This window comes from Nyctibius grandis, chromosome 13 (genome assembly GCF_013368605.1).
Source record: "Nyctibius grandis isolate bNycGra1 chromosome 13, bNycGra1.pri, whole genome shotgun sequence".
Classification (NCBI taxonomy): Eukaryota; Metazoa; Chordata; class Aves; order Nyctibiiformes; family Nyctibiidae; genus Nyctibius; species Nyctibius grandis.
The window spans coordinates 15,673,502-15,701,300 of NC_090670.1; the positions used below are offsets into that span (position 1 = coordinate 15,673,502).

The 27,799-nt window shown below is 37.8% G+C and overlaps 1 protein-coding gene across 1 annotated transcript; it reads right to left on the reverse strand.

Moving 5' to 3' along the window:
- Positions 1–1,695: 1,695 nt before the first annotated feature.
- CUL4B (cullin 4B) lies at positions 1,696–27,705 on the reverse strand. Its single transcript, XM_068411760.1, has 21 exons — positions 27,619–27,705; positions 26,249–26,767; positions 23,466–23,581; positions 18,685–18,788; positions 17,732–17,801; positions 17,156–17,229; positions 15,956–16,118; positions 15,766–15,855; positions 15,419–15,501; positions 14,227–14,294; positions 12,977–13,095; positions 11,952–12,144; positions 10,741–10,845; positions 10,331–10,441; positions 9,483–9,568; positions 8,525–8,632; positions 8,137–8,250; positions 7,491–7,596; positions 7,243–7,415; positions 6,540–6,692; positions 1,696–5,309 (listed from the first exon to the last, which is right to left on the reverse strand). Exons 1-21 carry the CDS (start codon positions 27,629–27,631, stop codon positions 5,214–5,216), a joined length of 2,664 nt encoding a protein of 887 aa, XP_068267861.1. The 5' UTR covers positions 27,632–27,705; the 3' UTR covers positions 1,696–5,213.
- Between the last annotated feature and the right edge of the window lie 94 nt (positions 27,706–27,799).

Sequence of the window (27,799 nt, forward strand, 5' to 3'; positions counted from 1 at the left end):
AGCTCGAGGTGTAACCCAAGAACTAATAAAAGACTAATGGGAAACCTTCACCCAGACTCAGCATTCTCAGTGAGATCTGAGGGTTGGACCCTGTTACAGTGGCCGGCGTGTGTAAATCCATAACAATCAACACGAATTTCAGATTTGCTGGATGTGAATTACTTTTCTGAAGCTTAAGAAAAGGAGTTTGTCTACGGTGCTGCAATGTCTTACTGATTTCAGAAAATTAACTTTCACAGTTACTTTTCTAATTTCGTTTATATCCTAATGCTTATTTCCCATAAGCCGCAGCAAGACGAGTCGTTTTAAACATGACCTTGTATCAGGAAGCAGCTACTTAACAAGAAGAAAAACCTGCTCCATTGTAGGCTGATTAACATCCATTGCTCCTCTGCCCAGTTAACTCCCTATTTTACAAGATACCCTCTGCACAAAGTCCAATGTCTCTCACCTCAAGCAAGTTTTGAGGTGTTCATTTTCTAAATACCACAGTACATCCATTCACCCTTGCCTCTTTAAGGGGAAAAAGATAAACCCAAAGCTACCATCTTAAATTTGATTTGGCACCAGTTTCTCTCAAAATCAGGAGAAAGTACAGTAAAGTATATTTAATGTATATTGTACTTCATACAGTAACAAATTAAAAGCATTTACTGCTCTCTCTGGTATTTTTCTCAGAGTAGACAGAAGATCTATCAGTCTCCAAATATCCATCTGCTTCTGCAGGATTTTTTTTTTTTAACAACAAAATTCTGTAGGATTGTGGAGAACATAGGAAATGTTCCCTTTAAGCAGAAATTGTTAGTGAAAAAAACCATCCCATGCATTTCGATGCCTCCAAGCTGTAACAGAGAAAGCAAGCACCGGAGCAGCATTTGTGGAAGCCATTTACCGTACCTATTTAAAGCCACCATGCACCAGGAACGTTTTGTGACGACAGCAATGCTGTGCAAGGTCAGCCCCCCTGCAGTACATGCAAGCCTTCAACAGAGATCAGTTTGGAGAAGCTGCACTTGCTTTGCTACAGCTACCCATGTTTCCAGACCACCCCTCCAGAGCTCAGGAAGTAAAATTGAAGCACTCCGCCTCCACTCAGTCCTCACAGCGCCTGCACCAGGAAAGGCCGGGCTGAAGATACTTCTGAAAAATTCTGCTCAGATTTAGTCCAGCGGTTCCAAACAGCTGAAGAAAAATTAAGAAATGGCCCAGTCGGCCATCAGCAATAATCGAAGCAAGTTCCCTGTCCAGCCCTGTCCTTTGTACTTCAATAATTATATCAGAGCCATTAAAAAAGTTACTAACTGTGCTGGGAGACAAGGAATAATCATACAGCAGGAGAGCAGCCTCCTCTACAAGCAACAAGCCACCACCTTTGGTATTTTCGTACCATTTCTGGCACTTCCACACATTCTAATCCCGCCTCAGAGTTTGCGAGGATGCTTATTTCCTTCCCCTCCAATAACCTGGTAGAAGACTTAGTAAGAAAAAAAAAAATTCAGGAATGAAAACCACTTAGAAAACTCAAGGGATTTTAATGACTGAATGAAGAAGGAACTAATTATTATTATATTTTAAGTAGCAAACAGGTATTTTGCTATCAAAGCACAAGCTGAAGAATTTAAAGAAGCCACAAACATTAGTAAGCCCAACCAACATACAGAACTTTTGAGTAAGAAGGCATTTTACACAGAAGCGTTTATCAACACAAAACTGTTTAATATTTATTAAATGACACAAAATACCTAGATAACAGACTCACTCTCTGAAAGGACATGTATTTACATTATTTACCAACTTAAGAAAGACTCTCTGTACCCATATCAGACTTATGAAACATAAAAAAGGTTTTGCTGCTTTTTGCATCGAAGGATGCAACGGTGATACATGCCCTGTTTGCAAGTCTGCAGAAACTATAACTTTTTGATGCAGTGAAAAAGCACAATTTTATATTCTGGTAGCCGAGTGAAGAGGCTTCTGAAAAGTAACAGGGTTAGTTTTTTTTCCCCCCACTCCAGACATACTCTGAAGAACTGTTATACAAAAAGTATATTACATTTTTGAATGCTGCTGTACTCTTACAATTTTAGTGTGACGTTTCAAAGAAAATATTCTTCCTACTATATGAAATCACTAAAAAAGTGGTGTTTGAACATTTCTTTAGATGCACTTTTTTTTTAAAAAAAGAAAGCATTAGGGCAAATGATATGTCCAGGAAAAAACGAAAGACTGACAAAAAAAAAAAAAAAGAGCTGAGACCAAAATATGAAGAACAGCTAAAGCAACTTAACAATTTGCTAGGGTTTGTTTTTTTTTTTTCTTTTTTTTTTTTTTATTTATTAACTATTTACTTTGGCACCTTTGTGTAAACTATAGAACAAAACAACGTTTACAACACATTTGCAATTACAGCATTTAAACAAAATGGTCACTTTTTAAACCAGCCAAGACAAAAAAATAGTCCATTTATGGGTATAAAGATTAAAAAACCTAAAATATATATTTCTAAGAATAAACTGCAATTTCTTATGAACAAGGTGCTATAAACTGCATGCAAGAGTCAAGATTAAAAATGTGTGGCCAAACAGACAAGCTGTGTTATAGCCAGATGAGTTGTGGTCCAAGCCCACTTAATTTTTTTTCTTAAGAGAGATATATATGGCTCAATAGGCAGGCACGTGATCCCAGCAAGAAGTTGCAGAGTTGTACGGCTGGACGATAAGTCTTGGCTGCAGCTTTGTCATTAACCAGGAATGAGTGAGACCTTAGCAGAAGAGATGAACAGGTTCTTGGGGAAAACCCATGAAGATACAAGAAGGAGAAGCCTTCTCCCCTCCCCTCTCTCACCCCCTCTCTCGGCCTAGCCAGGGTCCTCAAAGTCCATTCTTTGGGTTGCTTTAACTAGATTGCCACTTCAGGTCTGCCTCACATCGTGAAAGTCTGATGATATTTGAGGATATTTTCTATATAATATTTTCTGCATTTAAGTTACTGAAATGGATGGGATAATAATTAAATAAACCTTCAGAGCTTTCTGGTTAGTTTGACTGAATGCACCATACTTGTCTAATGAGGGAGGATTTTACCAGAATAGGCATATTAAACACACAGTGGTGTTAGATTTGTATGCTACAACAGACTGAATGGAACCAGTTCAATACTGATATTCACCATCTCCTGTGTCCCAGAGAGTTAGGTTTTATGCTCCTTCTCCAGAACACCTTTTTAAAAGGAATCTTTTATTGGCTAAAGATACAAAACACATACAAGAAAAAGGAACATTGAATGCAAAATACAGAAGGTTTTTGGGGGGGCATTCTTTCCACCCCAGTGGATCTCTATTTGAACTAATACTTAAAGATTTGCAGGAGCAGTCTTCAAGTTTCTTACCAGATAACTCTACTGTTAGTATTTTTCTTACAGAGGCAAGGGTGGTCCTGGATGTCTACCAGTGGTTATGCTGCAATAGTGTCAAAGGACAAGGTAGATTTTCTGCAGATCACAAGGAGCTGTATGACAGTTAGTAGAGGGTGACAGCAAATAATTTAGTAGGAGAAAAAAACCATCTGCTTCATCTGTCAGCTGAGGACTGCATATAAAAGAGCTTGAGAGAAAACACAGCTGGAGAAAATATGGAATTAAACAGTAGATCAAAAAAGCAAGAAGGATGGGATGTGCCAGATACAAAATACACACACATACACACTCTTCCTCTCTCATACATGCACACCCCTGAATGTGGGATCACAGTGATAAAAGTTGTAGATCATAGAGAGCTAAGTTACACTGCCATTAAACAAAAGTAACATCTTGCTTTCAAGAAATATCTGGTATTCCCCAGGACTATCAGTGCCTGAAAGAGAGTGAGGTTTTTTCATTGTGCTCTGCAACACAGCTGATCATAGGTCTAAAGTCTGCCTGGGTAAGGAAGAACTGTTATGTGTAGGAGTTACCTTCTCTGCTGACACTTTTTTTTCCCATATATTCCTGGCACATGCTGCTATAGCAATAAAAAAAAAAAAAAATGCATTTTGTTGAAACAAAGCTCTACATTCAAGTGACTTAATCTCCCATGTCTTACAAAGATGCAAAGAATGCTCTCTGGTCATCTAAGAAAATATATTTTAGATGCCTTGTAGCAGTACTTAACTTTCTATATGAGAGGTAGGCTTCTGGGTTCTAGGAGGCCTGCCACATCTAGGGCTGAGTTCTTAAAGCTTTAAGTTAAAGCAGTCCAAAGCAGGGCAGTCTAAGAAGAGCTGCCCTGTCTAAACCTTGAGGTTAGTTCAAGTTTAGAATGTTGCAAAGCAAAACAAGTATTAAAATCCATTTGTAACTTTTGTTCTTACAGCTTTACCACAAGAACAGTGTGGCTTTTCATAGATACCTGTAAATAGATTCTCTTTTCTAGAGTATTGCTGCCAAGAGGTGAAGGCCTCCTACCCATGACTAGTAAAAACTGTCACTTTTTCCATTATGGCTGTTTTATGCTTAAAATTCCCAAAGGTGAACACTAAGTTTTATAGGCAAGCCATATAAATCTAATCTGAAATTGTTTTGTTGTAGCAGTTATTTAAGAATGATGTTTGTATATACAGTATATATGCCCACACTGCAAACTTTATACTTCGTTTTATATTGGTACCATTTTGTTTTAATTGTGACCAAGAATATTTTCCATTAGATCAGCAATAAGCATAGCTTGGCTTATTCCCCGTTTTCCCTCCCTCAAGGGAAAAATCCAAGTGTGGGCATCAACCAAACCAATGGTATGTTACTAACTGAAATGCATTCTGTACAGTAAATTAAAAATTTGCATGCAGTTTAAGCATTTTAAAGGCTATTTTCTTATATTAATTAACCTTCTGTTTCCGTTTAAAGGTGTGAAAGACATCTGTCATATATCAAGGGACTCCTCTTCAGACCCAGAGACAAATGGAATCACAAAGACCAGGTACTTTCTTTCAGCTTTCTGCACATCTTACTAAATAACATGCAAAGAGTTCAACAGCATTCTTCTTAAAATGTAAATAGTACTCTTTAAACGGGCATGTTAACCACTGGAAGAAGTCCACTCTACTATACTTTTCCATTACACTGCTTTCATTCAATCATCGGTAGTATAAAAAGTCAATTAACGGGATCAACAGGCTAGTTTATCCACTGGCAACTGTGTATGACACCAAGTGTGCAGTAAAACAAAGGCCAACATATGTTTATGCAATATAGTTGTACTGATTTGGGTTTTCTTTATCTCTTTCCATGTAGTCCCTGTCAATTAAGGATTCTATTCTCTTCTTAAGGTCAGCAGGCTGTAAAATAAAGCAAATGTCAGCATTATTACTTTGCAGTCGATGTTTCTCAGTTTGTTCTTTCTACTTAAGGCAAATATCCATACTGTTTATGATGGCTGAGGAAACAGAAATCACAGTTTAAAAAAAAAAACCCTTAAAGCATCAAAGCTGCTAAATTATTATTATAAAGTTATGCTGTCTGCAATGCATAACTTGTTGAAGAGAGTTACAAAATCAGCTTGTGACCTGCAGCTAGGCATAGACTTTTTACAGCAGGGAAAGATATTTGCTGCTGTTTAAACTGAGCTCTACTTTAAAGAGCTGCAATTCATGCATTACATACCGAAGTGTTTCCGTCTCTGACTTCTACCTGGTAAAAGATGGTACAAGTTTCATTTTATCTTGATGTGAGTGAGCTTTGCAACAGTTTGGCTGCCCTATGATTTTGTTGGGTGAAGGACTTTATAAAAATGCCTCATGATAAAGAGTGAGGAAAAGCATTTAAATTATCTGTTATAACCCTGCAAAGCCCAACTGCAGTTTACGCAAGACTTAGAAGCTTGCAGGAACTTAACACGGTAGCAAAACCAAATGAGATGGCAGTGCCTTTTATTTTACGTTTCCATTGATAGAAAGCACTGTATATGTGATCTCAAACAGATGCATCACTGTCTGTTTGAAAATCCATTTCCATTTGTACACAGTAAGTAAGCTATTAATTTTATATTGCAACTGTGGGCTTCTTTAGCTTTGTGACATTCACCAATATCTTATTTTCGTTCCATATATATGTGTGTGTATATCTATGTTAACCAATGTAATCTGTCTGGAAAAACCACTGTACATTTATTGGTTACCAATTTATTAGAAAGTATTAACCAAATTAAGAATCAAAACCAATTCTGCATTACATACCTGAATCATTTTACCCTCGTCCCCAAGAACACATTGCCAGAACACTTAAATGCAAGAAGAACAGCGTACAAGGGGAGCTAGCTTCAGAGTCACTGCTAAGAGACTCTGGTTCTGAAAACCTTTGGTAATAGGTTTTATTAACTTAATAAAAGCCTGAGGTAATATTCAGATAAATGAATGCAAATGGCACTTAAAATATTCCTGAAAGTGAGTCTTTGTCCTTCCTAATAGTAAAAAGATGCATATTTCAGACAGAAGCACTGTTTAAATGAGGACAGGCCAGGGAACATAAAAAGAAGTAATGAAGTTTTAGAAGAAAAATCACTACTATACCTTTACTGGGAATTTAAGCTGGTTGTAGACCTCTGACACAAGCAGGTTATGACTCAGTGTCTTGCGCATCTTCATGATTCGTACAATTGCAGCGTCAATCTGGTATTGCCGGTCCTGGAATACTCTCTCTGTAGTGCTTGCCTGTTCCTCTACCTGGAGGATTCATTTAGAAAAGTTTTAAAGAGAACACTAGAACTGTCAAAACAATTCTTTGTATCTCTAAGACAATTCTCAGTGTAAGACAGTAAAATGTCTGTTGTCAAATATTTGACATAAATATTTACAAATATGAAGACCAATTGTCTATTAAAAAAACCACTTGTACGAGGAATTAAAATCTTTGCACAGATTTTACATTGGATGGCTGTCAGGGAAAATTCACTGTGCACTTGTTTCTACGTTCACAAACCATTCAGTAAAGCTCCAGGGAATGATGAAGGGTGAAAAGAACATTCACTAAGCGGAACTTCTCTTAAAACAACCTTATTTAGAGACATCTAACATCACTGGTGTCTAAGTTAGTATGGAAGCACACATTTAAATCTGCATTGTTAGGTATGTGCTATCATCCAAATTACATGTCTAACTTTTACAAAGTTATTAGTATGCATGTTACAAAGGGGAGGAAAAAAGCTTGTAAATAGGCAGGCACCAAGACACTTAACCCAAGGATCTAAACCCCAGAGGATTAAAAAGAATTTACCGTTTCTTTCATCTGAATTTGGTTGATCTTTATCCTGAAGAGCTTATGTCTGAAATCATCATTACATGTGAATTTATCACCGTCTTCCACATCTTTGCCTTTGGGGCTTTTAGTCAGTACTCTGGCTTTGCCACAAGCCAGAGACTGAAGTGTCCTTCTCAGCTCTCCATCCTCTAAAGCAGAAACAAATTGTTTAGGTTTTTTTTACTAAGAACACTTGGAAGTAGTCAGCTGTTTTCAATACCAACCTATCCCAGTGGCTTGCTTTATCTCCTCTAAACTGAACTCCTCTCCTTCATTAAACATAAGCAGCACCAGTGTCTGGAACAAGGAGACCTGAAGTTCTTTTTTGCCCTGTCACAAGGAAATGAACAGACATCACTAGGCTGTTTTGTGTGGTTTTTTTTTTTGGGGGGGGGAGGGAGGGGGGGCAGGGGCATAAGGGAGGAACAAGTCACTCTTGTATGTCAATTATTTCACTTAAAGGATGTGATTGTTATTTTATTCATTTGAGAATATGAAAGAATAAAAGTTACTGGTCACCTTGTATATACCACAAAATGCAGAATAAACTAGAGGTCATAAGGTTAGACTATTATATCCAGGGACAAAACTCACCCAAGATATGCATCAATTTACTCAAGACAAATCTCAAAGCACTGAGAGCAATTTACCGATACAGAAATCAGATGCATCTTCTTAGACCTTAATACATCTATTTCAGAAACTACCAACTCCAGAAATGATAGCAAGAGGTGAAAAGTTAAAAAGTAATTGCAAAAACAATGCTAAGTTCTCCATCACAGCACAAAAAAGCTTCCCCATATATCCCTAAGGTACAACCCAGACTTGGAATCGACAAAGCAACAGGAATAAGAGAAACAATACACCCACCTCTTTAAATTCTGCTTTTAGTACACAATGTCCTAGTGTTGACTGCCACTGAAGTTTCCTACCACTGTGTTTTCCTAAATAAAAGGTCTTGAAAATCTCCTGCAGTTTTACCATCTAAAAAAAAAAAAAAAAAAAAGAAAAAATCCAAAACACTAAAACACAATTTCTCCTTTAAAAGCATCATTCCCTCCTCCAAAATCAAATAAGCCTTAAATAAAGGCTTAGAAAGATGAAGAGATTACAAGAAAAGAAAAACTTTATTCAAAAAAAAGACACTTCTGCATTTCTTTCTAGAGATTATATGAATATTTAAAACCCAAGTTGCAGTTGATATCAAGACACATTACTGGTAGGCTGATACTTGGTGTAATACATCTATATTCATTACCTCTGGGGGCAAGTGGACCTCCATAGGCACGTAGGTTGGCCAATAACCCATAGTCAGAATATTCACTGTTAGTTCAATGTTGCCAGGTACATTCTGATTTTGCATATACTGCAGAAAGAAACAAAGTAAACTGAAATAAAGTAATGTTTATTAAACATATTTCAGGTAGAACTGAAAAGTTAGAACAGACATTGTGAGAGCACAGAAGACAAGTGACCTTATGGTGTCTTTGCTATATAAACTGCGAGTTACATACAAGAAAATTAGGATAAGAAAAAGCACTTTTCTGAAGTTCTAACGGCACTTTTATACAGGAAGAAAACAGCAAAAGAAGCATTTTAGCAGGCTGATGTGAAGATGTACCTAATTATGTGTGAATGGAGGAAACAATGTTAAAATTTGCTTGTAATCAAAACATTACAGAACCACCAGAACTAATGGGCAAAAACTTACAAGCCAGTCCCATCAGAATATAGTGGTGTTAAAAATGTTTTATAACTGGTGTTAAAATGTTTTATAAGTTTACAATTCTTCTTTTATTACTGCAGGTGTGGCTGTGGGTTGTGGTGTGATTTTTTTTTTTTTTTTAAAGTAGCTTCTCGTTTCAGGTTTTTTGTTTTGTTGTTCAAGAAAACCATTAATCAATTCAGTAAAATTTTCAAAAGCACAGACAGCACAGAATTAAGAAAGAGATTCTGACTAATTTTCAGTAGAGAATGCTTTCTCAGTTGGGCTTTTGTCCACTTTCCACTCCTTTTGAAAGCAATCACCTACAAAGTCCTTTTCTCTGTAGTGAAAGAACATTACAGGCAACTGGAATAATCCAAAAGGAGTTTAACTCAATTACAGAGAAATCTTCACAACTGAAGACATCCTGCACCCTCTCGATAGGCCTTCTGAGAATAACTCTTTCAAAAAGCAACTAATGAAGGAGCCATGGCAGGTTTTCCCACAGTACCTGTTTAAATTGTATCATAATGTCTTTTGAAAGCTCCATATCTTTAAACATTCCTTCAAGTTTGCTGGTGAAAGCAGCTCCACATTCTATAAAAGAGAAAATATAAATCTTAAAAATTAATCTTGTTTATTTTCAACACCGTAGAGTAGTTATTCTACATACCAAGAATGTACTTTAAGACGCAAGATGACCTATTTCAGCATATGTTCTTACATAAAGACCTGGATTCTAATTAAGATACAGAATAAGGTTATAAACGAGAAGGAGGAAAATGTTTTAATGTGGCAGCTATTTTGCAACCCAACTGTTTTTCCATGCGGACGTCACTGTTCATCCTAGGACTCCACCGGCAACCTGTCACTCAGATGACAATTCTAATCCCTATTAGCTGCCTGCCTAACTGTCCCTTGATGGTAGAACAAGATCAAGTTCTAAAAATCTTGCTCTTATCACCCAAAGACTCCATCCTATGAAACAATGAAGACCAGACTAGAAGACTGCTAGCTGGCAGCCTCATGTTTCAGACCTTGTACAGAGTGAACAACAAGCAGAAGTCATCCTCCAGTTCTCTGAGCACATAACCGATTTATTCAGCAGGGACTCATCTCTATCCCACAGGCCAAGATACACCGTGCACTTCAAGCTCCCGTTTTTTGGCTATTGCTGCTATAATTACAAAACTAAAAGCAAATGAGTCTCCTCAAAACCCACTGGTCATTCAAGAGTTGCCCATGACGTTTTTGCCCTCAAGTTAAAGGGCAAATACAAAGAGCACTTCTGGGAAGGCCTGTTAAAATGACTATTTTTAAAAGAAAGCAAGCTGATAGATAGATAGATAGATAATTTACCATGTTTGAGTTTGGAAAGCATAGATTTTTCAGCATCTACTGATGCACTCTTCCCAACTAAGAGTCTCTTTGCTAGATCTTTTTTATAAAAGGCCTCAAAGACATCTTTTCCTGTAAGAGATGAGATTTGACAGAAAAATAATTGTTTGTTTTAAACATTACATACAAGAGGCCCAATTCAAAGCTCAGTAAAGCTAACAAGGGCTTTCACATTAAGATTTCCACAGATTTTGAGTCAGGTCTTGTTGCTGGCGTTTTAACATGCACACTAGTTAAACAGCACTACACCAGCAAACTGCATTTACAGAGAATGAACACTTGAAAAAGCAGACAGATTGCAAAAATTATTTCAAAGTACCTTTATGTTACTGATTAAACAACTGTATCCCCACAAAAAACCCAATACTTACCATATATGAATCTAAATATGATCATAATTTTATCCAGCATTTTTTCAAGTTCTTCATCGGTAGCTTCTTTGTTGCCTGCACGAAGCTTTGAATCTACATATTTAGCTAAAAGAGTGTTGAGGAATAAAAGTTCAGCATATGCTTAGTAACACAATGAAACAATTTTTTTTTTTTTTTTTTTTTTTAAATCTAATATTGTGAAATCTTTCGGAAACATAAAAGATCCTGAAATTACCTTCAAATAATTTTCCTCACAGCTAGCTTGATATATTTTCATAGAGGCTAAAGTTATAAAAACATTATAGCCTAATCTTTTCTTTCAGATAAAGAATTACTGCATCTTAACTTTATTATCATACATAAAGTGAAAAAAAAGATTTTTGCATATGTAGGAAATCCTGGTCCATATTATGATCTCAAAGTAAAAAGTCATTATTGCTATATATTGACATGGCTACAATAGAAGCAAAAAGATCAGAAGAAAAATATGCAAACCAGTTATTTAAATGTATTGACTACACTGCTGAATTTCTCTAGCAGATTACTGTTTGTTTTAATTTCAAATGGTTTGGTAAGCACATTACAGTTAGTGAATTAGTTTTAAAAAGAGGGCAGAAAGCATTACTCCACAAGCCTAACAGCACAACAGATTGCAAAGCAGGTATTATTCACTGTGTGGGGAAATGATTAAGGCATTCAAAAGTGCAGAGAGCCAGGCTTGTAATACACAAATCCGTAAACAATGTTCTTTGCAAACTACAGAGGCTCTATCCCCATAACATGAGAGGTACAGTGCATCCTCATCTCTTCATTTCTATATATTAAAACACAGGTATCTATGTAGAGCCCCTAAGAGCTCTGTGCACGTGTTGGTGGCACAGTTATATAAGCCTCTGAAAAAGTCAAATTATTAGCAGTATTCTCACATCTGGACACCAGTCAATTGCTGGAACGCCCAGGTTCTAATGTTCTTCACTTTTCTATAGCCTAGCCAGCGAACTGATGAATAGAGCTCGCTCTTAATGTTTAATGCTATCCTATGAAATAATTCACTTGCATAATAAGGCACAGTAGATCCCCAGTTTGACAATTCATTGTGCATGAAGTCTTTTAACACACAATTCCATCATATACCATCTGTAAGCTGCATCAGAAGCTCCCTCTTCTCCCCCACCCAAATTCTCACATGGGAAAAAACTGAAGAAAAATACCTATGAGTTCAGCTGGCTTATTTGGTCTTTTGTTAATGAATGTTTCAAAGGCTTCTTTCATGGCATTTACAAACTTCTCATTCTTGAGAAAGCAAATATCAATAATATGGTCAACTTTGTCTTTAAAATCAAGTAGTTCTTGGACCATGGTTTTGTCTTTTTCTGGATTAATTACTATGGTGCTACCAAATGCCTGCAAAATAAAACATATCTTTCAATTAGCCTCAATAATGAATTTAAATGACAAGACTTCTAAAAGCCTAAGTTATCTTTGTAATGTCTTGTTTCTGGTATTCACATTAGCTCCACTAACACAACAGAAGTAAGAGCATTATGAGGTATTTACTGTATAATCATTCCTAGATCTTGTATGTTGATTCAAAAACCAATCTATGAATAAGTGAACAGATTCAGAACTTTTGTCTGAAGAAATAAACTATGATAACATTAACACACCCTTTTTAAACACCTATATCCTCAGGTTTTATACAGATAAAGCTCCTACTAAACTCAATTTTATTTAACAGTACTCCTATGCCATTACAAAGCCTTCCTTCACAACAACCATACTCTCTGTGACCACAATTTCACTGAGTAATAAGATGAAACATCTTATGTGATATTCAAGTACTTCTTGAACTTCAGTTGGTTGGTAACTTAAGCTACCACTCATTCTGACATGAAATTTTAGCAGGGAGAAGACAGAAACATTCTGCCATTACCAAAAGGTGTATTGGAGAAATATAGTTGTCCCCCACAACTAACTGTAAGCAAGATAAGAACTCCAAATTTATTTGGAGTTCAATAATTCAACTGAACATTCAATATTTTCGTCTACAGGGCTAGAACAGTTACTGTACTTTTTCTAGCACAGTTTCAAAAGCTGCCCACTTAATCCATGTTTATAAGCAAGTAGTCTTTAATTCTTAGAAAAATGCAATCGTTTATAGAGATGACTCAAATATCTGTGTATAAACGCTATTGATACAATAATGGTATCTGTTCCAGAGTTCTAGAAACAGTACCTTTATGTACTCAATCCAGTGTTGCAAGAGAACCTGTACTCCGCCTCTCACACGACTGAACAACTGATACAGAAGAGACAAGTCTTGAATTCGATTTTCATCAAGAAGGTGGTTTAAACCTGCAAATGAGAAAATTTCAATAGAAATTAAAACCAGAGCAATCCAAAGGCGGCACAGCATATTATTACAGGAAGAGACCTCTTCAAAGCTAGTATTTTTTAGCAAGCAATTAGTGGTGGTTTGTTATTTTTTGGTTTGGGATGGGGTTTCTTTAAGCTACCTAATTTAACAGTGAAACACAGAATGGCTATCTCAACTCGCTAAAACCTTAAAAACCTTGTTATTGCACTCGATATCTTAGGCTACATGTACTTTACCTATCATACTTATCACAACACCTTTGCCTATTTCTCCTTTACTATTCCCTGAAGATTTGAAAAGTTTACACTCTACTGATCTGTATAAAAGGTTCCTTAGCAAGACAGATCTCTGAGCCTCAATTCCAGCTGTAAAATAAATTTTACAGACATTTGAAGGCAAGCAGCTGCAAGAAATATCTTCACCTTTCACTTTTTAACTTTTTGGCAGAGAAGCTTGATGCTCCACAGCAAGGTTTTAAGAGAGTAGATGGGTAACTATTGCAAACTTAATACTCTTCTCAATAAAGAGTCTGTTACAGATGTGCAGGAAGATGCCCACATACCTGTTTCATCCTAAGGACTTGGTAATTTTCTTTTATTATTCAACTCTTGCTGCACTCATATCTATTTCCAGACTATCCCTCAGAGCAGAGGGTCACTTGACTCCACAGACACTATTGCAGAACTGAGGTGTACTTCATCACTCAAATTGTACTAAATTTTCAAAACAAGCTGCTTATTGTGAGCAGCAAGTAACCAATGTTTCCCCTTTCTGGTACAGCCATAATTCGAAGGGTACTCCTATACCTCTGAGTCTTCAAAATGCTATTTAACACACTGAACTCAAGAGTCTCCTATTCTAGCTTTCCTTTTGTTTTGCTGTGTATCTGCAGACAGCATTGCGTCTCCTTAGCTCTGACCAGGAGAATGGTACTTGCTTTCTTGCAAAATGGTCAATGTTATTTCATGAACTGAGTAGCAAAGTATATCAAAGAATGATGTCGTTTGTGTCCTCCCCCAGCACCTGAATCTGTCGCTTTCTTTTTCAGCACAGGAACTGAAAGCCCCGAAGCAGTAATTAGAAACATTTCTATAAATAAGAAAGATTACCTTTCTGAAGAATGGCTGTTAAATGTTCACCTAGAAGTTGCTTTTCTACAGTAGCAATTAGTGGCTTCCTACAGAAAAAAAAACCTGTTTAGAATTACTTTTCCTTTTTCCACTATTGACAGTTTTAAATTCTTTTTTTGAGATTATGCTAACTACAGTTGTCACTGGGAGTGTTCTAATTATCTGTGGCCAAGGACCTAAAATGATTATACACATATGTATCCTTTTTCCTCCCCAGTAAGCAATCTTTCTGTTTGCTGACTGAGGATTGAATTCACACAATAAGCCTGTTGTACATGACCTCCAGGCAGCTGGACAATGATTCCATCAGCAAAGAAATTGGGCAAAAGTTTGTCAAAGAATATACCTTCTCCTGCTTTGGGGGAGGAGATTCATGTCTTGGGAGACAAACCAAGGAGAAAAAACATACACACCTCACAAGTCAAGAGATATTAAAACAAAATAGGGAGTTGGCCACTAATAATGGTGTGGAAGAAGGAAGCCACTGAACAAGCTAAATGTTTTCAACAGCTGAAGGAGGAACGAAATAAAAACGTATGATGGTAGCAATAAAACACCTTTCTCTCAGAGAGATCCTCTGTACCTGCTCTTTAAGAAGTTGCAACCACTTGCTCGAAGAGCTTTGTTATATTAGTGACCTACATTTTCGCTCAGATATGACAGCTGTGGCTTTACGTTAGGAGAACATTTCTCCTGTCCTACTAGTCATGACCTCCACTTGACTGTATTTGAGGAAATCCTGCCTCTAAGTAGAAAAGTTTGAAAAGTGACATTATTCAATAATTTCCCAGACTCCATAAAGAATATTTTTATGTAAATATGCAGAGCCTTTAGCTTGAGAATTCTCTGTCCCGGGTCCTATCTTTTTCAGGTAGGATGACAGCTGATTAATTGCATTTCAGCAAGAAAGATGTTTGGGCTGGGGGTGGCAGCCTATTTCTCTTCAACCAAATGCCCAACAATGTTTATGTCAAACTAACTAGTGGCTTAGAAGAAAAGGGTATTAGCTGTGTGAGCCAAGACAGTGCTTCATTGTAAACAAGGAATTGTGGGAAGTGAGAAGCATTTGATGGTCAGTCAACAACTGAAATAAATCATAGCTATTACGTGGCGCTCAACAGAAGAGGAGCCAAACAGCTAACAGTACCAAGCAAAGACAGATTGCACTTACTGCGTGCTCTGATCTAAATAAGTGATTATCCTGTCTGCTTCTTCTTCCAAGCGCTTGTTTACATGGTGAAGATATTCTGGAACCTGAAAACACCAAAGTAGTTTTGTATGTTTTAGAAAAATCAAGGTCGGGGCGGGGGAGACAATACTGGTCTGACAGCAGCAGCTCCAGTTTTAAGCAGAAATTGTTTGCACTGGGACTGCATGTGAATTTGCTTTTTCAGAGTACTATAAAACATAAAGATCACATTATTGCCCTGTATGCTGGCCAAGGCGGCAGAGTAATTCCTCTCCCTCACACATGCTTTGTCATTAGGCATACCAAATATTGTTAAACACTGAAAATACCTCTCGTTCCTGCATAAGCCTCTGTCCCTCTGCTGCATACAGGCGGTTAGTTTCTTCCAAGAATCTATGTTCAAAAGAGTCTTGATAAATCTAGGGAAACAACACGATCGAAAATCAGGGTAAAGCTTACTGAGCACTAAATAAGAACCTGAGCTGTTTATTGGTTTAAATGTGGAACAAGTTTACTCACCTGCAAGTCAGAAAGCATGCTTAGAAGGCTTCGCAGTAAACTCCTATCGATAGCCTCACCATTTCTTTCCCTCTCAATCAGAAGAAGAATGCCATCAATAGTTTTGTTCTGAACTTTCTGATCACTGATTATATGAGTTCTGAACAATTCTAACCCCATATCCCTAAAAACAAAATAAAGACTGTTCAATAAATTGCATAAAAATCAGTCCCAAATAGTCTCTCTTAATAAAATTTGACCTAGATCAAATAGAGAGGACAATAAATACTAGCATTCTTCAAATTCCTCATTCCTCTGTCCCCAAATCACTCAAGACGAACAAACACATGAACACTAAAATAAGCCATGACAAGGCATCAACAGTAAGCTACAGATTTTAAAGACCACAGCACATATTTTTTCCTAAATATCCACCTAACTTTTGCAGTGTCTTTATTTTTCAGTTGGTTGGCAGGATGATGGAAACTGAATGAACAGCAGCCTTCATGAGAAAAGGATAATGTCATCCTGGGTCCCAATTCCATGGTTAAGCTGTTGGACAATATTCTTTTTTGTCCATCACTTTCTGATCTCTAATTCTTAGGCAAAGCTTAGAAGAACTCAGTGATGTGAAAGACAAGGATCTCTGCTTTGGGCATCCCAGTTAAACCCTTCCATGAATTTGAAACTGTGGGTCTGGATACTTTTAGGAAAAGCCAGGCCCTCCATCCACCACTCCTTCAACCTCTGGCAAAGTAATTCAGGTAGTGCCAAAGACACTGTAGGGCATTTGCTAATTATTAAGATATAGAGGAGGGGAAAGGCTGAAGTACAAAATAGCGTAACTTGCTTTTATTTTAGGTAACTTATCCCTTCAAGAATACTTACAAAACTTTGAATACTATGCATGTTAAAGCCAGTAACTGGACAACCCAAACCCTCACACTTCAGTTGTTGAACAGGCCCTTTCCTTTTACTGTGCAAACTGGAGGTTGATACCTACTTAGCTGAAATTTGCTACCACAGCTATTCTAGAAGAATTCTGTAATTCACGACAAATGTATTAAAAGTGAAATCTCCCTTTGCAACAAGCATGTATGCATTCACCATCTAATTTACAGGTCACTATAAAGTTCATATTAAAAAAAACCCTGAAAATCAGCAAGATATATGCAATAATTTAAATATACTCCCCAATAATTTTATTCTTTGTGCCCTTACCAAATAGATGGCAGCATTGAATTCTGAAGTACGTAAGTTCGATCCAAGAACAAAAAGATACTCCTAATCATAATCTGTTACGAGAAGAAATAAAAAAGCCACAATTATTTTACTCTTGAAATTGAAGAGCAACATAAATTATGTTCAACAACAACAAAAAAAATCCTACTGATAGGTTTCAGGCAGTGCTTTCTTAGACAGTGTTGATTTGTTTGAAATATTCTGCCAATCTCAGTGAAATGATCAATGTGACATTTAGCATCTTTCTGTACAAAAGAGTAGGTCCTCTTATAACAGGTATAAAAGCAGAAAGGTTTGCATAGAAACAACAGTTAGGAGTTGGTTGTGTGTGTGGGTGTGTGTGCACGTGCGTCCACGATCAGACCAATGTGTCTGCACTACAGATAAGTATTTTCAAGGCTCGATTTCTAACAAACTAGGTACAGTTGTATTTCACAAAGAAGCCTTATATAAATTTAAGACAACATTTCAGAAGCACAGTATGTTTGTAACGGAACAAAGCAAAACATAGGCTGACCAGGCAACTAGTTTTCTTTAAAAAGATAGAAGACTTACCATTTGTCTGCAGTGATCTTGCCAACATTTGTCTATTTTCTTTAGAAAAAGGACACTATCCAATGAATCCATGAAGAAATCATTAAGAAAATTATGATTAATAGGTACTGTTAGCAATGAAACAAAACGTTATTTTTTTTTAAAGACACTTAACAGAAAGCACAAACTCACCTACTCCCGAAAAGAACCAGTTTACTTCTTGCAACATGTTTATTTTTATTTTTAATGAGAGTCCTTGTGTTAATAATGAGAAATCAAAATGATTTGAACGATTTAAAAAAAAGATTAAATACTTTTGAATGTTTTGTCTAATCCCCCATCCCTGGGGACTGGAACAAACATACATATCCCCACACCTCAAAACCCAACAATCCACAACACATGTAAGAGCCTGTCACTACACAGATACTATAGTTTCAGCTCACATTAAGAGATAACCTGAAGAGATAAATTTTATTCTTGAAATTTAACTTGTATTCAGTTCACTGCGTAGTTCTGGTACTAATTAATATCCACTTAACAGGATCTCGATCTGATGCAACTCAAAACTTTTGAAAAGAAAATGTTTTGATCCTCAGAAGCACTGAGTTGTTGGAAGACTTTTCTGTTTACCTAAGCATGGCAAGATCAGCATATTAAAAAGTCTGAAGTGATACAGCCAATACAGCCTTTTAAAGCCTTGCTCTAAGTCTAATATGAGCTTTTGTAAGATGTCAAAGCGTTTCATAAATACCAATGAAACTTTCTCGCAAACTTTTCAAATGGTTACAGATATAAAGGAACTTGTAGTGCTCCCTGAGGTCTCACAAAAAAAATGAAAACAGACCCAATTATGCAAAAACTAGGAATTCAGATTATCATGGCCTATTGTCACGAACTAGTCAAAGAAATCCATCACCACATACTGGCAGGTAAAAACATTTTGGCTTGTCAACAGCTGAAAAAAAGGATATTCTCTGAATTGGTGAATTTGTGCTTTAATGTGGTCTTCACAGATCTGTCTCAATTGTTTGTACAAGTTTGCAGAAATCTTGTAGGAGCACAGATTTTCAACAGCCTGAAGTAAAGAGAAACAGATATTAAGGAATCTGTTTATAATCTTATATGTGGTTTTACAAGGAAAGGAGGGAAAAAACCCAAAATCAACCATGGAATTCTCCTGCTTCTCACTCAAAAATCTACCAGCTTTTAATTGTACCATAGTTAACAGCTGCACAAAAAACACCAGAGACAGACATTGCACTATATATATATAATGGTAATAAAGGACAAAGGAAGGCCATGCCCTGAACAACTTACCGTTTATTAATTTCAGTTGGAGTACCGGTATCTTATAAGGAACTGCAGGACTTGCATCTCTAAGAACAAGGATGTTAGTTTAATGTGTTTCAGCAGCTTGCTGAGTTTCATACTTCAGGCACGTAAGGTCTTAATTTTATTAACTGCTGTGCTCTGCAAGTCACGCTGGTATCAGTAGAAAAGGACCGCTGGTGTAATTTCGTTTTGCAGTCTTTTCCTTGATTAAGCTTCCGTCATGCCCAAAACCACACACATATACATATTTTATTTTTTTATATATATATATATATAATCTCCATCCATCAACCCCTTGCCTGAATAAGTTTAGTTCTAATACTGAACAATTTTCAGTAGTATGACCACATTCCAGATGTTTACAGTGACAAATCTCAGATTTCTAGATCATAATCAAGCATTAGAAGAATTGTTGCTGCGCTACACAGCAAGAAGTGAAAAGAAGCTTCATGGGGACATGTCCTGGAGACTGATCCAGCAAACAAGCATTCTTAAGTTCGTAAGCATAACTCAAGATTTTTCAAAACTTTACACCAATTGCCCAGATTTGGAAAGCAACCGAGCAACTTCAACTCTTTGTGGATTGGTGAAGGACACAATATGTGACTATTCTGTACAACATCCGTAGAAGCTAGAGAGAAGTATATATGATTTTTCAAGTAATGCTTCTCACTTTTATTTATTTTTTTTTTCATGAAAAATACTTCAGTTGCCAGTACAACCAACTCATAGGGGAAAAAAAAGGACTGGAACATCAAGTTTGCTCCCCAGCAACCGCAGGCAACCATAGAGGGATGGCGTAGTTCAGAAGCGTACAGAGTGGATCTACTCCATTCCACTGAAGTTCCCCAGAATATTTCCCAAGAGTCCAAATAGAAGCCACCAGCAAACAGCAAGCAGCCACCACTAAAAGCACAGCAACAATCAAACCAGCTAAACAAGGAGTTCCTCAGTTTATCCTAGGGTATCAATAGTAATCATTCTCAGTATCAACAGTAAACAACTTCTACAGCAAGTGCACTACAGCTAATACTGGCCCTAGGACACAGAGGAGTTAAAAAAAAACAAACCACCACAAAAACCACCACAAAACCCCACAACAAAACCATCCCACACAACAATAACAACAAAAGAAAACCAAACCTGCATAAGCTTACTGTCAGAAACAAACAGGTATAGCAAGAGAGAGTGTGTGCCAATTAAGACTAAAACAGCTCTGAATGATGATTATTAGGAAAGCCAGAATTATCACTGAAGTGTACTTGTCTTAATATTTGGAAATAGCAACAAATTCAACTCTCATCCTTAACACTTAAGAAACCCCAAACAAATACAATGACGTGATAGGAAACAATATTCTACAGTTCACTGTTCAGAGTAGGTTATGGACACCACTCTGCTCTGTTCTGCTATTGTACCCACAGGGTCAGGCTCTAAATGAAACAGCCACAAAACAGGAAATAACTGCGACTTTGATCTCGGTAGAAAAAGGGGATGGAAAACACTAAGCTTGAAGAGCCTGATCAGACCTTCATCAAGTGCAATAAATGGGTTTCTTTTCTCCTACTTACTTTGGATAAGCCAACTGAGAGCTGGGAAGATGAATGTTTTAGCAAGAACTTGCTAGTCACCTGCATAACCACAGTTAGTCTCGCTTCTACCTACCAGCCTAGGACACCAGGGGCCATTTTGCTGTACTTCTGGTCAGTTCATCCATCTCAACTACCAACATTTTCATAACTGCTGTCTACCAAAACAAGTACTATTTAACCGTGCTGCTCCAAATCCTTAAAAGAATTAGCCTCTGCACTGCAGATGGACAAATGCATACCATTAACTTGTAGTGAAATAAGTTAACATGTATTAATATACACTTAATTTTATGTAGTGTTCATATAAAGCTGAGCTTTCACGTTTGTGTATCAGAAATTCCAGTGTTAAACACATGTCTGCTAGTATTGAGTGTTTGAACATCAAGTGCAACACTTCTGCATCTTCATTGATAACATCCATAGAAATGTTTTAATTTGTGAATTCCGCTCAATTGAAGTTTCTAAGCACACAAATACAAAACCTTTTACTAAGATTTTCTCTGTGGAGCATAACACCACTACTGCTATATTATGCTTTGTGAATTTAATTACTGGTGTTACACAATAAAAATTGTAATGTATCAAAAATTCCCAGCAACTTTAGGGGTTCTAGTTCACAGAATTCTCTCATTCTGAATTAGTGGAATAAAGCTTTCTGATCAGGGGATCTGTGCCCTGAAGATGGTCAGAACATCCAAAGCCGAAGCATCATATTTCCTTTGTGTAACATATATATTGTTTTTTTGTTTGTTTGTTTGTTTTTGTTTTGTTTTGGTTTTTTTAATTGCAGCATCCACACCTAGGTTTGTGTGCTGCAGAAAAGTAGGGAAAAGAACTGAACACAGCTCTGATGAGAGAAAATCAGAACTTTCCAGAAGTACTTAACTCTGTGACTGATTAAAAAAAAAATTAACTAGGGATCTGGTAGCAAAGATCTAGATCTGTATTTTCTGGTACTAATTTAAGGAAAATTATTCTAATAAAGAAGCTTTAAATTCTGTAGCGCTTTAGCTACTCAAAGATGTGTATCATTTCTCTTGATGGGGAGGAACAAAGCAAGTATGAAGGTAGTGTCCCACAAAGAAATAAAGTGGGATTTTCCAACACAGACAAGAGTTAAACCGAACTCAAGAAGTTTAACTCCATTAAAAAAAAAAGAAGTATCTTATTTTGAGGTGTGCAACAGAACTTTTGCAGGCTCTTTTGCAATTCCCCTCTATGCTTGGATAATGGTGTCTGCCAAGGCATATTTGGCATCAGATCCGTTTACCAAGCAGCTGTTCAGAAATGACATTAGTTTAGTCAGCATTTAAAAACACTAGTGATTCCTATTACTATTCTTAAAGACAGACATTTATTTTTAGATTTATTAAAAAAAGAAAAATTTCATACTTGATTGTACTCTATTTCATTGAAAAGTATCTAAGTTATTACAATATTAAAACTGAGATTTAAAAGAAAAAAAGCATATTTTTGTTTTTCTCAGCACAAGCAACAGTAAATTAAGCCTGTGGTAAAAGTGAGCAGAAATCTAAGTGATAACCGTGGGGCAGAAGCAAGGCTTTCCATAGAACTTTGTGTTTTAAACAATTTTGGATATCCTTCAAGTATTTAACAGTTATTTGCTCTGTTGTTCAGTCTAGAGTAAATAATTTACAATACCAGCCAATACAGTGGGTTGTAATTTGTTATCAGTTTCACCAAGTTTTGCAAAAGTAATAATACTATTGTTACTTTAACAATACCATATATTATCCTCACAAACTGTTAAAAAAAGCTATTTTTAGATTGATTGAACATTATAAAAGATTATAATGAGCTTAAAAATGCACTGGACCAAGGAACTTGGCCCATGATGTTCTTGGTTCCATGAGGAATCACAATTTATCCTTCCCTAAAGCTTGTGCAAAAAGGATTTTTTCCCCCCCAACTTTTCACAGAATCAGTCATATCCAAATGCAACTTTTATTGAAAAGCAGCGGGCAGGGGAAGAAGAGACACTAAAACAGATGGAGAGAAGGTTATATATACACAGAGGAAGAAATCAAACAACTAACCAGGTAATAAAGGCTTCAAAAGTAGAGTAAAAAGTGTAAGTGCTGCTTAATACTTTGCTAAAGCAGTATCGTTGCTAGGCCACTAAAACCACAAGTACCACAATGTTAGTAGGGAAAAGGTGAGGAGGGGGAGAAGTCTCCCTAACACATTCAGCTGAAAAAGCAGAAGTAGAGCTTATAAAAAAAGTTAGGAAATGCAGTTCAAGTCTGATCACTTCCTAAAACATTTAAGGCAAAACAACCAGAGCTATTGCTGGGAATAAATTTTGATTCTCAGTTGTCAGAATAGCCAAAATGCTGAATGATAAAAAAATCACAATCAAACCAAAATAATAAAATTTGTGAAGAAAAATGGTATTCTATTTAAGAAGCCAAATAAAAAGTTTCAGTTTTTAAATGATTAATGATCCTCAATCATGAACAGATACTGTCTTCAGGAAAAGGATTATATTTTAATATAAACCGTCTGTTTCTCATCCTCACAGCTAAACTGAGGAAGTGTGGTCTGGATGATTGGGTAGTGAGGTGGATTGTGAACTGGCTGAAGGAAAGAAGCCAGAGAGTGGTGGTCAATGGGACAGAGTTAGGTCCTGTGAAATTTTTACTGACAATTTTAAAATTTGAGAAACTATTTGATAAGAAGTTTTTCAATGACAAAAGCAGCTATCAAGCAAAATGTCATTTTCTTACTACTGTATCAGAAGTGTTTGAGGCAAAAGAATCCAACAAAATAAAAAACCCTACCCCACTGCATTTACTTAAAGCACTTACCTGATAGAGCTCCTCTAAATTGTACTTAATTGAAGTACTGTTCTGGATAGCTTCTACAGCTTCTTTCAGTTTTTGCCAGGTTTCATCCGTATAGTTTTCAGGCAATTTGGGTTTATCTTTAAAAGAAATTTATATAGAGTTTGAGAAAGTATTTAGAAAAAGCAGAACATTTTACCTTTTTACAGAAATGAAAAATCCAGCTTTGAGAGGAAAGAGCTATGGGCTGATGCTCTAGATTTTAATTTATACTTACATGAAAATAAAGCATTAGCATAAAAGCGGTATCTTATTTACATGTAAAATAGTAATGCATTGTAAAAATTCAGCATTGCCCTTCACATACACATCACAGCATCTGTAACTCAAACAGTATGTGTGATTTTTAAAACCACAATACTGTGTCTGAGCAGCTCAAAGGATAAAAGGCTAAAAATCAGCAAGAATGACCTACATCCCATTACACTTTTTCTTCACTACCAGGACAGCACAGCTGAAAGAAAGTGATCATAAAAGCCGAAAATGATGGATTGAGTTGTGTATAGCTTATTTTTTTTAATTTACTGCTCATTAATTCTACTCTGTATTAACAGTTGGAAAGAAACCCTCAAGAAACATGCATGGAAATACTGTAATTATAATATAGGCTTTATGGTTGCAGGGAAAACCTTCCTATTTTAAAATAATCCACTTATCTCTTGGGTTTGGCCAGTGGATATCTGTTAAGAGTTAAGCTCTCTTTTAATGTTCAAATAGCTGAAGCTTTGCAGATTTTACTCCTTCTGTTATTTTTTTCAGCCTCTGTTCTACAGATGACCCTGCTATGCAGTGACTTCAACAAGACTAAAGCATTACAACAGGCTAAGACAGATTCCCCAAGTCACATCCTCAGAATACCAGGACTATTTTAAAATTCTGTGTGGTCTCATAACTAGCTAAAATGACCATTTGTGTTTCAGTAAGCACGTTCCCAAATGGAGAAGGAAGGAGGAGAAAATTTCGGGAGGAAGTCACATGCATATCCATGCTACCAACAGGTGAAACTGGCACAGAGCATACACTCTATTAAAATCGACTTTTACATACCTAAAGGTAAAAAACAAATTGTAAAGCTTTATGATTTCTGTAGAAATAACAGAAAGTAGTAAATTTTTTGTCCTCCCAAGCATTTCCGTACAATATTGGCAATATCCCAACATTAGCTGCATCGTAAGAATCTAGAGAGACAATTAACGACAAGTCAGACTTGCCCGTTTTCCACTAGCAACTAATTAGTGTGCTGCTGGACAGTAAATACCAAGATTCTGGATTTCAGTAAGTTATTTAAGTTGTAAAGGGCGTTACTGCTATCACACTAAGATAAAGACAATAATCTTATTATTCAGTTTAGCATCTGAGAGTAAATAAAAAGCAAAGCTGGCAGATTCTTCAGACATCCTTTTCAAGCAAGTGATTCCAATACCAATTCATAAGCAATGCTGATCACAGCACCATGCAATCCGTGACATTTAAATATTTTAAACATGAAAAGTTGACTTCCTTTAAAGATAAGGGTGTACAAGCAGCAGAAGAGTGGCATTGATTTCTCACTATCATGCATCATTAGTATAAATTTTAAAATAATCAGTGAAATTAAACGATGATGACATGATGGGCAGAGAACATTTCTGAGAATTAGGAGGACTAAAGCAAAAAGTGACACTGTGATCATGAATTACTGTAAAACATGACAGTGGCTAAAATAATCTTAATCCTTACCTTCTGCAAAATTTCTACTGTACTTAGAAATTAATGTTAGTAATATCTTTTACCTCCCTCCCAACCCCAAACTCATGGAGAAAAACAACCCAAGAAAGCGAGCTATTGGACTATTTTAGAAGACAGCAAGAGGCAGGAAGAAAAGCCCACGATTTCCCCATCTTTATAAGGAAAAAAATGAGAGTTTTAGCTAAGCTTTCTGCCTACATCTATTTGTATTTTGTTTACTAGAAAGTGAAGCAGCAGAAAAGTTTCATTTCTCTGCTTCTGTTAGTCTCTAGTAACCACACTCAAGAATCTCAAACACATCTTTTGAGAGAATTTATAAAATAATGTAAGCTTGTAAAGTGAGAGTACGTTAAGACAGAGAAAAGACATGAAAGAGTTAAATAAGAAAAACTACAGCAAGGATATCGCAAGGAAAACACTCGGCAAAAATCTGAACTACCTACTTTAAAGGCAAGTGGGGAAACCAGAAAGGAAATCCACCATAATAGCCTGATAATCACCTTAGTTTCAACATTTAAAACTAAGCACAGGCAGATTAACCTATAAACAGACAACACGGATAGAGGCAAGACAGAGAGATTCAGGCCCAATTAAAAAAAATCCCGCATTCTGTGTGAAGACTTATCAGAAACTGAGATAAAATATATACTAAGCCCTGAATCAGAATTACTAGAAAAGAGACATCAAAGTTAAAAGTTTGAAGAAAGGCAATTTACACACTTATGTAGTAAAACCTTTCGTCCAACATACAAGTTAAGGCCTTCTCAAGAGACAGAGGGAAAGGAGTCTGAAAAATAATCCCAAGCAGCTACGTGTAGCTCAGGATGTGTACATGACTGGGCAAGTATGCATCACAAAACATTATTCCCCCTTTATATAAGTATAGAAACGTTCATCTCAGAAAAGCATTTCCTGTAAAACTTGGAGCTATTTGAAAGCCAACCGGTTTTCAGGTTGAAAACAAAACACAAAGCTGAGCATCAGTTCCCCATAGGTTGTGACAAATTATGGCCTATTACCTTTAAAGTTCTTGATCACTAGTTTCTTAGCGGAGCCAGGTTTACTGTTGGCGAAACTGGAAACAGTAGAGGAGGCAGCTTTGGTCAGGCCATTTGCATGGTGCCCCACAGCCACTGATGAAATTAAAAGGCTTTTATTTTTGAGCTGTTGTTGGTGCTGCTGTTGAGAAGAGGCAGCAGGAGAAGAGGAGGAAGACGACTCTTCAGCCATCTTCACATCGAGTCCAAGAAAATCCACAGAGTCCTCAAAGCGCAGCTTCTTCTGGAGGTGATGATTGGAGGAGGCAACCCCTGAGGAGGAGCACGAGGAGGTGGTGATGATGGAGGAAGATGATGAGGAGGTGTTTTTGGGAGGAGAAGAGGCGCAGGAAGAAATGGAATCAAATTCTTCTCTTTCAGAATTGCTGTTGCTGCTGTTATTTAACTTTCTCTTCTTGCAGGAGGAGCTGCTGCTGGTATTACCATCAGTGGCAGGTCTGACCTCCTGGGCTGCAGCTGGGGGGTTGGGGGAAGAGAAACCTGTGGGAAACATGAACACACAGAAGTGAACAGGCTGAGGGGCATCAAATCCTTGTGGTGTGACAAAGCGAGAGAGAGTTTTAGAGTCAGTCTCTGTTTGGTGTCTCTCGGGGAGGGGTCTTTCAACTCCTCTCTCTCATCAGTGGAGTCCTTCCGTATTCCCTCTCCTTTGCTTTCTTCTTTCCCAGAGGAATCACTTTATCTCCTCTCTTCCCCTTTTATTACTTTGTGTCTTCTCGTAGTTTGTCTCTGCTTTCCTGCTTTTACTCCTTTCTCATCAAAGCGTCTCCGTTCCTGCCTCTCGTCACCCACTCGTTTCTTTCAATTCTTTTCTCCGACACCAGTATCCCCGCACGGCTGCCCGCTCCCCCAGCTTCTCCTTCCGCTCCCCTCCCGCTCCGGCCGCCTCGTCTCCGCCGAGCAGCAGCGGGGAGGGCTGAGCGCGGCTCCCTCACGCCTCGGCTCCAGCCCTTCGCCCCACACGCCTCCCGCTCCCTCGCCGCCGCCCGGCCCGCTCTCCCCCCGCGGCCCGCTCTCCTCGGGCTCCCGCCTCCCCCCTCTCTGCCTCCCGTTCGCGCTTCCTGAGGGGGGAGGCCCGGCCCGGGGCTTGTTATTGTCAATACACGGCAGAGAGGGAGCCTAAAGATGGCGGCGCATCCGCTCGCCGTGCATGATGGGGCGCGGCCGCCCGGAAGCGCGGCCCGGCAGCCCGGCGAGGCGGCGGGCCCCACCTCCGAGGCGGCGGGCCCCACCTCCGGCCGGGCGGGCTCCACCTCCGGCCCGGCGGCCCTGCCCGCCCCCCCTGCTCCCGCCGGCGCCCCCCCGCTCCTTTCCGCTGCTCTCTACCCTACCGGGAGTGATCATGGTTACCGGCCGCTCGTAACGGACGCGCTCGTTACCCTGGACCGCGCCGGCGCAGGGAGCGTCGTTCGGCAAGGAGGCGTGGCCGCCGCCCTCCGCGTGGCGGGAGCGCGGAGGAGGCGGGGCTCGGCGGCGGGGCGGGCCTCAGCGGGGGACGGGGCTCGGCTTGTT

Coding starts and splice junctions, on each gene's coding strand:
- CUL4B (XM_068411760.1), bottom strand. Junction 10,846..11,951: donor TAAGCCAGCTGAACTCATAG/GTATTTTTCTTC, acceptor ACACTCTTTTAG/CTAAATATGTAGATTCAAAG. Junction 7,597..8,136: donor TAAAAGCAGAATTTAAAGAG/GTGGGTGTATTG, acceptor TCCTTGTGACAG/GGCAAAAAAGAACTTCAGGT.